The sequence below is a fragment of the Marmota flaviventris genome, chromosome 1 (assembly GCF_047511675.1).
Source record: "Marmota flaviventris isolate mMarFla1 chromosome 1, mMarFla1.hap1, whole genome shotgun sequence".
Taxonomy (NCBI): domain Eukaryota; kingdom Metazoa; phylum Chordata; class Mammalia; order Rodentia; family Sciuridae; genus Marmota; species Marmota flaviventris.
Genome location: NC_092498.1, coordinates 180,968,448 through 180,979,071, shown reverse-complemented (window position 1 = coordinate 180,979,071; position 10,624 = coordinate 180,968,448). Strand labels below are relative to the sequence as shown.

Here is a 10,624-nt window from a genome sequence, read left to right as displayed (position 1 = left end):
AGATGCAATACCATGGGAAGACTAATTTTACTATAGCCTTGATTCAGGTTACTCAGGAAGCTGAATATGTTCTACTTTAAAATCTGATTGCTTAGTTGCATTTTGGATCTTTTACCCTTTATTTATTCTGTTCCACATCAGCACTAATTATCTTTAGAATCCTAGATGCTGGTTTGGGAAATGGATCCAGGAGACACAAAGGAGCACTGAAGTTTGGATTCTAGGTACAGCTCCAGGAATGGCTCTACAAGATGGTAGCATAAATGGTAATATAATGTTAAATTTCTAGTTAAATTTATTTATAAACAATGCCTTGTAGGTGCTGAACACTAATACCAGAGGTAGAATAAGTTAGCATTATAAACTGTACTATAATTAACACCAAGTTAGGTTTTGGAATGAGTAAGCATTTCTCTCTTTAGCTTACTTGTTTCAGGGCTTTCAGAAATTACATCTGAATAAGATTAGGAGGTTGAAGGAAATAAACTGGAATGAGTTTTTAAGTCCCTGAACTGATTAAAATTGTTCAGTGCACTACTGTGTGATTTAAGGTACTAATCTTGTGATGAGAAGAGCACAATTCCATTTATATTTCGAATTTCTTTCAAGTAGGGAAACATTCTGCATTGCGGATGTAATTCAGTGGCAAAGTGCTTGCCCAGTATGCGTGAGGCCCTGGGTTTGATTACCAGAACCAAAACCAAAACCAAAAACAAAACAAAAAAACCCTAAAACAACAAACATACATACATTCTCACTGGGGTGGGAGGGATGGAGGACACTAATCTGTAGGCTACTTTATAATGAAAAGTGACCTTATATAACATATATGAATAAAAGGCACAAATTATAGCCCACCCTATGATCTTTCTTTTTCTGCAGTACGGGGGACGGAACTCAGGGCCTCAGGAATGTTAAGACAACAAGTGCTCTACTACTGAGCTACAACCTCAACCCAGTGAAGTCTTAATACCATGGAAAACTTGAAAATCCAGGCTGATTTGAGCAACCTATTATCTCCTTGTTTCCTGTTATTAATTTTTAAAATGTGATTATGCGCATAACTTGTCCCATTTGTAAGAACAGCATGTTGTCATATATAATCTTTCAAATGGTACTAGTATTTCCTTAGCAAATTACTTAAGTTTTTCAGGAAAACATCTTATACAACAGGCAAGTCTTTTTTTTCCCCCCCATTTCAAATCATCCACCATTAAGCTTGATCACCTAGTGCAAATTATGAGTCCGTGGATGCTTTTACCGGGTTTTCTTTAGCCTTTGATGCAGTTATTAATTGGTTAATTTGTTAAGTTCAATATAAGAATGTTTCTTTTGGAGGGTCAGAATTGTGTACACCCTAGTTAAGAATCGCTGGGATGAGAATAATGCCAGGGTCAAGAAAACTGTGGAGGCAGTAAACTCTTGATAACTACCAAACTAGACCCCCTTCAGGCAGACTCTGCATACCAAACAGAAATATATTTTGTTTTTGTTAATTTTTTTTTTTTAAAGGCCTGATACTGGGCTGGGGTTGTGGCTCAGTGGCAGAGAGCTTGCCTCACATGTGTGAGGCACTGGATTCAAATCTCAGCCCCACAATAAATAAATGAATAAATTAAGATCCATCAACAGCTAAAAAAAGGCTTGAATACTACTCAAACTTTATTACCTATAATCAAAAACTGAAATAGAAATTACCATGCTAAAAGCAAAGATATTGTTTTGCCTTCCTTCTTTACCCTTGTGCCTTCATGTCTGAAATCTTCTACAATGTTTACATTAAAATAATTTTGGGGGCTGGGAATGTAGTTCAGTGGTAGAATGCTTACCTAGCAAGCATGAGGCCCTGGATTCAATCCCCAGCACTACACCACCACCAACAAAACAAACAAAAACATCACCCTCCACCAAAAACCAAACCAAACTACCTAAAATAATCGATTAGTCAATCTTTATACTTATGTATAATGTACTTTTCTGAGTTATATTAGTACTTCAAAAAACGTGAGAAACAGAAGTAGTGCTCTATTCAGAGCAAAGGAGAAACCAAATTATTGATTAGCTAAAAAAGAAATATTATGTCTAAATATTGCTCTGAGTTTTTGTCTTGTTTTAGGAGTCTATATGTATCTGTTACCACAAATGAGTAAGGTCAGAAAATATTAAATGGAAAATCCCAGAAATAAACAATTGACAAGTTTTAATCTGCATGCTGTTCTGATTCAAAGGAAGAAATTTTGTACCATCCTGCTCTGTCCAACCTGGGGCATGAATCATCTCTTTGTCTAGTATATCCACATGTATATGCTACTTGCCCATTATCAGCCCCCACTACTCCCCTCCCCCCTTCTACTACTAGCTATATTTCCAACCTTTATTTTTTATTTTGAGACAGGGTCTTGCTAAGTTGCTTAGGGCCTCGATAAGTGGCTGAGGCTGATATTAAACTTGAGATTTTCCTTTCTCAGCTTTCCAAATCACCAGGATTACAGACATGTGCCACTGCACCCTGCTCCCAATACTTCTTAGTAGCCATCTTAGTTATCAGATTTACTGTTTCAGTATTGTAGTATTTTGTTCAAGTAACCCATATTTTGCTTAATAAAGGCTCTGAAGTGCAAGATGATAGATGATGGCAGTCTATAGATGCCAAATAAAAACCATTAAGTGCTTTTTTCAAGTGAAAAGGTAAAAGTTATGGATTTAAAAAAAAAATCTGATACTAATGCTGCTAGGATCTGAATAAAAGCAAATACTTGGGGTTGCAGATGGAACTCAAGACTTTTGAGGCCCTAGGTTCAATCCCCAGCATCAATTAAAGAGAAAATAATCTGTGAAATTGTGATGGAAAGAGAAATCTGTGCTAGTTTTGTTGTTTCATGTCAAACTGCAAAAGTTATGCCCACAGCATGTGATACCTAGTTAAAAGATGAAAAAAGGTCATTTGTTTCAGAGTCAAGGGGAAAAAAGATTGAAAAGGCATTAAAAATAAGAGTTCAATACTATCCAAGGTTTTAGGCATCTGCTGAAGGTCTTGGAATGTACTTCCCATAGGTAAGGAGGAATTATTTGGTATAAAAAGTATACCATAATAGAAAAATATGTATTTACCCAAACTTTTCGGTGAAAGCTTTGGGAAAATCTGTTTAACTATCAATCCACTCCCAAGCATAACTCATCTGGAAGAAATTTGCCTAAATTGAAGCGTTACAACCTAATAGGTAGTGACTTTTCAAGTCTAACGATATTATCAACAGTGTTGCTTAGCAGAAGGAACCTTGAAAAGTAGTACAATTTTTAAAAAGCAAAGAATGTTTAATTCAGATAAATCAAATATATTCCATACTTGTTTTGTTTATCATTTGAAAAAAAAAGTATTATTAACCTTACCTATTGCCATGAATATTTCATTTACATTCATTGATGTTTTAGCTGATGTCTCCATGAATAATAAACTGTTGTCATCTGCATAGGACTGTGCTTCCTGTTTACAGAAAAAGAAATGAGATACATTCCTTGGACATATACTATAACTGCTTTATTTCTGTTGCAGAAAAAATGAGGCTTCTTATCCACACTCCAACTTGGTTATCTATAATCAATAACTATGTAATATGCTATAACAAAGATACAAGCACTATCTGGGGATAATTTTACCATGTAATATACATATATATTTCACCTTAACTTCTTACACTATCTTCCCTTAATCATCTGGTCTAATATTAAATCTGCTTTTTAATAATGAGTTTGGGGCAGGTGTGGGGGTAGGGGATTATTATCCTATTCTAAATATAAAACTCTCTTTGATTTCAATGGTGATTTTTACTTATGCCTATATTAACTGTAATGAAGACTAAGAGAAATCAAATGTCTAAAACTGACTTCAATCACTGAATGACATCCTCATGTTTAATTTTTAATGACTTCTATAGTAACACAATTTTGAACATCTCATGAATCATTCCTTTCAAAATTACACTGCCGCCTCACATTTTTGTCATACTTTACAGTTTACATATATTATTGCTTTTTATCCTCATAGCTGTTTTGAGTAACAACCAATTATCTGTCCCATTTGACAAACAACCGAGGTTCCTTTGAACTTTAATATGACAGGGCCACTTTTGACTATAATTTAGTGCTCTCTATATTATTCTATAATGGGGAAGTAATTGTCTAGGAAAGAATAATAGATGTTACTACACCTCACACAGTTGGTACAAGAACTGAATGAAAACTATGCATGTAATATGCTCAGCTTAATACCTAATGGTGCAAGAAATAGTTTGCTTTTGATCAGTGCATGCATTCCATCTATCACCATCGAAAAAGAAAGATAGAAAACAGGGAAGAGATAGTGGTTGGAGTGGGATCAGATAACAAATATCCAGGGAAGATTAGTGGACTAGAAGGTGGAGAACAAGAGGGAGGGAGGGCAGGGGAGGAAATATTGAATTAATTTAACAAAACCATGTTATATGCATACATAAATACCAAAGGGAATTTCACCTTTATGTAATATGTAGAAAGTACTAATCAGACACAAATAAAGAGGAGCCGGGCATGGTGGTGCATATCTGTAATCCCAGTGGTTTGGGAGGCTGAGGCAAGAAGAATCATGAGTTCAAAGCCAGCCTTGGCAAAAAGTGAGGTACTAAGCAACTCAGTAAGACCCTATTCTCTATAAAATACAAAATAGGGCTGGGGATATGGCTCAGTGGTTGAGTGCCCCTGAGTACAATCCCCGCCACCAGAAATAAATAAATAAATAAACAAATAAACAGAGCTGGGGATATAGCTCAGTTGGTTGAGTGCTTGCCCTGCATTCACAAAGCCCTGGGTTCAATCCCCAATACCACATACAAAAAAAGAAAGAATGAAGGAACCCAGGACCTTGTGCATGTGAGGCGAGCACTCCACCAACAGGAAGGAAGGAAGGAAAGGAGGAAGGAAGAGAGGGAGGGGTAAAAGGAATATCAGTAGAGTACAGAAAAGACAATGGAGGAGGGGGGAATGGGAACTGAAATCAAATTCCTTGCATAAATGATTTGTCAAAATGAACCAAACCACTATGTATAACTATAAGGCTCTAATAAAAAAAAACCAAACCACTATGTATAACTATAAGGCTCTAATAAAAAAAATGAACATTATTTCATCCCTGATATTTGACCACATCCAGACCTTTCTGGTAGACAAGCTAAGAGCAAAAAAACCCCAATAATTTTAAAAGGGTTTAATTAGAGGATTTCAAATGATTAACACTTGCTTTGTAAAAAAAATTGTGTATGTGTGTGTGCCCGCATGTGCAATTCTGAGGACAAGATCCAGGGATTACGCAAATGCTCTACCACTGAGTTATACTTCCCACCCCCATCTAGAGTTATATTTTAATGAGCATTTTATACATCTGATTTATAAAACAGATTTTATAAATCTATTATTTTCATGGTTTTAAAATCATTTGCCCCCATCTCAAAAAAGTGACTTCAAGTTAAATTCAACATACCTGGAAATCTACATAATAAAGCAAAAATTCATTTATAATTCTGAATTAGCTGTCACAAATAATATACAAACTAGATCTTAAGTGTTTTTTCTTCTTTGGTACTAGGATTGAACCCAGGGATGCTCTATCACTAGGCTCTATCCCTAGACCTTATTTTTGAGACAGCGTCTCATTAAATTACTCAGATTGGCCTTGAACTTCCAATCCTCTCACCTCAGCCTCCCAAGTAGCTGCGATTACAGGGCTGTATTATTGTATCAGGCAAGCAATCACTTTTGCTTATGTATTTCTGCACTGTTCATGAGCAATTTTTTTTTGGGGGGGGGGAGTACTCAGGGATTGAACCCAGGAGCACCCAGCCACTAAGCCTCATCCCCAGCCCTGTTTTGTATTTTATTTAGAGACAGGGTCTCACTGAGTTGCTTAGTGCTCACTTATGCTGAGGCTGACACAGAACTTATGATCCTCCTGCCTCAGCCTCCTGAGCCACTGGGATTACAGGCCATGGGACACCGTGCCAGGTTGTGAACAATTTTTTAAAATTGTTTAGGTTGACAAAATCTTTGAAACAGTGTATATATATCACAATAATATATGGCTTAAAAATTCAGATTTATCAGGAGAAAAAAAAACTGTGTGTTATGTGCACATGTGCAATTCTGGGGACAAGATCCAGGGATTATGCATATGTTAGGCAAATGTTCTACCACTAAGCTATATCCTTCAGCCCCATTTAGAGTTACATTTTAACATGCATAGCACTTTTATAAATCTTTTATTTTCTATTATTTGCATGATTTTAAAATAATTTGCCAAAAAAAAAAAAAAAAAAGTGCCTTCAAGTGAAAGTTAAATTCAACATACCTGGAAATCTACAGCTCTTTTATTTGCTAGATCAGCCTTGTTTCCTGATAAAGCTATTACAATGTTGGGACTTGCTTGCCTCTGAAGTTCTTTAACCCAGTTTTTGGCTCTTGCAAAGGATTCCTGTTAAATAGAGGAATAGCTATTTGGCACAGCTCAAAAAATGGTAAGGAAGCATCTTCATGAGATAAGGCTTTAAAAGGTGACTCTACGGGAAGGAAATTTCTTTGGACTGTTTTATTATTTGAGACATTTTTTCTTTTTTAATCAAAAAGCTTTAGTAGAAAGGTTCTATTTGACTATCAAAGGATTTTCAAAATCTCTCATCAAAATTCTGAATACCCAAAACAGATATTCAATCTAGTTTCAATGTTTGAAGGCATTTGTACTTACCTCATTTGTGATATCATATACAACTATGGCTGCTTGTGCTCCTCTGTAGTACATTGGTGCTAAGCTGTGGTATCGTTCTTGACCAGCTGTATCCCATATTTCAAACTTTACCGTTGTGTCATCAAGACACACAGTTTGGGTCAGAAAAGCAGCTGAAAAAAAAATATATCACTAAGTTCATCATTTTCTTGCAAATGCCTTCATAATATAAAAAATACTTGGAAAATGTGATCATAGCATACCTGCAGTTAATACAAACTTAAAGTAGTTGCAAACTCTGTACTTCAAAACTAGATTTTATAGATGTCTACATGAGACCTCTGTAGTGAAATTACATACAGAAAAAGGTTTAATAAAAATTTTATAAAAATTTTGTTGTGGGGTTGTAGGGGTAGCTCAGTGGGAGATCACCTGCTCAGCACACACCAGGCCTTAGGATTTATCTCCAGAACTGCAAAAATGAACATTTTGTTATAATTTTAAAAAGTTTAAGAATGTGTTTCTAAATTGCAAAGCAATTTAAGTATATGTAAATTAATATTCTTGACCAACGTGGAGAAAAAACAGCTGTCCTCTGCATCTATGAATTCAACCAAGTGTGGATTGAAAACATCCACAAAAAAGCATCTCTCTGCTGGGTATGGTGGCACATGCCCATAATCCCAGTGGCTTGGGAGGCTGAGGCAGGAGGATCCCAAGTTTGAAGCCAGCTTCAGCAACTCAGTGAGATCGTGTCTCAAAATAAAAAAAGGGGTTGGGGATATGGCTCAGGGATTGAGTGTCCCTGGGTTCAATTCCTAGTACCAAAAACCCCCCAAACCTGAACACATACAGATTTTCTTTCTTGTCATTATTCCCTAAACATTACAGTATAGCAACTATACACACAATATTTACACTGTATTACATATTATAAGTAATCTAGATGATTTGAAGTATATGGGAGAACAGAGATAGGTTACATGTACTTTATAAAGAACCCGAGCAGTAGCAGATTTTGGTACCTGTGGGGATGGTTTTGGTATGTATGATCTAGAAACAATGCCCCACAGATACCTACAAACAACTGTATATTTATAAACAACATCTGCATTGGTAACAATATACCTTGTTCCATTTTCCTGTTTTTTATTGGCACATTATAGCACATCATTACTTCAGTGTAGATTTAATTTGTTACATATATTTAATATTCACTACTACCTCTTTTGTCGTTTGCTCTAAGAATTTTTGGATTTGTACTTTTTTGTCTGTGCTTTTCTGATTCCAACTTTACTAAGAAAGTACCATTATAAAATAATATTTTATTGTTTAATTAGAAGATCCACACATAAGGGCTGGGAATATAGTTGGGTGGCATGTCTGAAACCCATCAATCACCAGCAAAACTGCCCCCCCCAAACCCCCCCCCCCCCACACACATAGCCTACTTCAGCAGCTTGCTGGTTAATAGCCATCATACCTTACAATTCCTCTCCTCCATTAACTTTGATACTTAGATCCCTACTCTGCCCTGTCACTCATTGTAAATTGTTGGGTTCCTCCCTCCCTTTTAGTTTCAGCTCATTAAACCTCTTCCTAAATTTGAATTACAAAATTTTCTGAAACTGTTATATCATCCAAAATAATGTGATGCATCTGTATTTTAACAATACATCTATTTTTCATAAGATTGGCTAATTAATATTAAATGTGACAAGTCTAATTAAATGCATTTCTTTAATATTAGATTGACTATTTGTTTCTCATGGTGTTTTTTAATAGGTCAACTGGTTGCTGGTTTTAGTACCAGCAACTATAATCTTATGAATTTTGCAAACTTAATTACAAATGTCTGGTGAACTAGATTCTAATGCACCGTTTTATGAGTTCTCAAATAGTCTTATTTAAGATATATTCTATTTCAGCTCAAACTTCTTTTGCCAAACATAAGTCTTTTCTCAAATCCTGTATTTGTTTCAAGGATACACAGACTGTCATGAAAACAACTCTTATAAAATAAAAAATATTTCTTAACAGCTGAAATCAAGAACAGTTTGATGCAAACTCGGCAGATATTGTTTTCTCTTTTAGACATACAATGACCACAAAGCACATTAGTAATAAAAATATTCATTTAAAATTCTGTAAATCAACCCTAGGCTCAGGGAAAATAAAACTTTGCTGCTTCAAAGAAAATATAGTGTAATACTCAAACCAGTTAAAACTACCACAAAGACCACCAATCTTCTTTAAAACATGTACAAAAATGCCACATAAAATACAGGCAAAGAAATATACATTAAAAGAATAATGGCCCCTGAGCAAACAGAGACACTTTCAGGAATTCAAAGCTATTACAGTAAGACTAAAAGAAAACTTAAAGTATTTTTATTAAAAAAAATTTTAAAATTATTTAAAATTTTTTAACATTAATAAGACATCTGTGTTGATATCCAGTCCAAATACATACATAGGATTCTTCCTCAGAATTTAGCAAATGTCTTATCCTTCAAGCTAAAATCAGATTATATTTAACAGCAAAGCTCTTAGGCATTCTCTCTAAATCATAAAACAAGGACATCCAATATCACCATAATTTAATATTATTTCATATATTCTTATAACAACAAAATAAATTATTAAAAAGATATGTTCTTTGAGAGAAGCAGGATTGCCATGAAAACAAACGTTTCAGTTAAAACAGATGATTTCTTAAATTTGGCTGGAACAAATTGAAGTCAACACCATTACAATACACTGGCAATAACCAAATGAAAATATGTGAGAAAGGGAAAGCATCTCAGTTTAACAAAGAACATAAACAATCATTCCTTAAATCCACTTAGAAATGATTCTTCATCGCACCCTAGTTATTATCTCCTTTGTGCTCTTAGTTCCTTGCGTAATGACGTTTCACACTTTTTATAATTAGAGTTCCCTGAGAAATGACTATAGCTCCTCTCTAGCATTTAATATAAATCCTCATTCATAGAGACATTGAAAACTTTGTTCAAAGAATAAAGTTCACGTCGCTGGGGTTGTGGCTCAGGGGTAGAGCGCCTGCCTGGCATGTGTGAGGCACTGGGTTTCAATCCTCAGCACCACATAAAAATAAATAAAATAAAGGTATTGTGTCTATCCACAACATCAAAACAACAAAAAAAAGTAGTAGTTCAAAAACTGATATGTGGAACCATTTATGGGCTATTTTAGATAAGATCTAAATTAAAAGTTTCCAACTGGGAATAGATATTTCAAGTTATTATTATAAGGTTGAGTATCTCTAATCCCAAAATCTGAAATATTCCCAAAATTAAAAAATTGAGCACTGACATGATACCACAGTAGAAAATTCCACACTATGGAATCTATAACAAATTTATAACAAAATAAATTATTAAAAAGATATGTTCTTTGAGAGAAGCAGGATTAAAAATTTGTTTAAAACTTATTTAAAATATTCTATCAAATTGTTTTATGAATAAAATTATTTAAAATATTCTATAAGATATGAATCTTGGGCTGCAGTTGTGGCTCAACAGTTGAGCACTCGCCTACTACAAACAAGGGGCTGGGTTCAATCCTCAGCACCACATAAAAATAAATGAAATAAAGGTACTGTGTCCAACTACAACTGAATATATATATATATTTACATATATGTATATATTTACATTTATATATATATATATATATATATATATATATATATATATATATAAAAGATATGAATCGTATTTTATAGATAAGGTGATATCTATAAGACTACAGAGTCTTGCTATAATTGCCCAGGCTGGTCTCAAACTTTCGGTCCTCCTGACCCAGCCTCCTGAGTAGCAGGAATTACAGGTGTGGGTCACCATTCCTGGCTTG

At 34.7% G+C, this 10,624-nt stretch overlaps 1 protein-coding gene across 2 annotated transcripts in view; it reads right to left on the bottom strand.

The window, feature by feature from the left end:
- Positions 1-10,624, bottom strand: part of Rab5a (RAB5A, member RAS oncogene family) — a 29,659-nt gene that overhangs the window by 3,820 nt on the left and 15,215 nt on the right. The window contains exons 3-5 of one of the 2 annotated variants that reach the window (XM_027923169.3): positions 6,770-6,921; positions 6,377-6,499; positions 3,391-3,484 (exon numbers count right to left, since the gene is read on the bottom strand). In XM_027923169.3, the coding sequence (XP_027778970.1) occupies positions 3,391-3,484; positions 6,377-6,499; positions 6,770-6,921 (369 nt within the window). The remainder of the gene's footprint in view (positions 1-3,390; positions 3,485-6,376; positions 6,500-6,769; positions 6,922-10,624) is intronic. The other variant, XM_071619436.1, reaches the window with a different exon arrangement.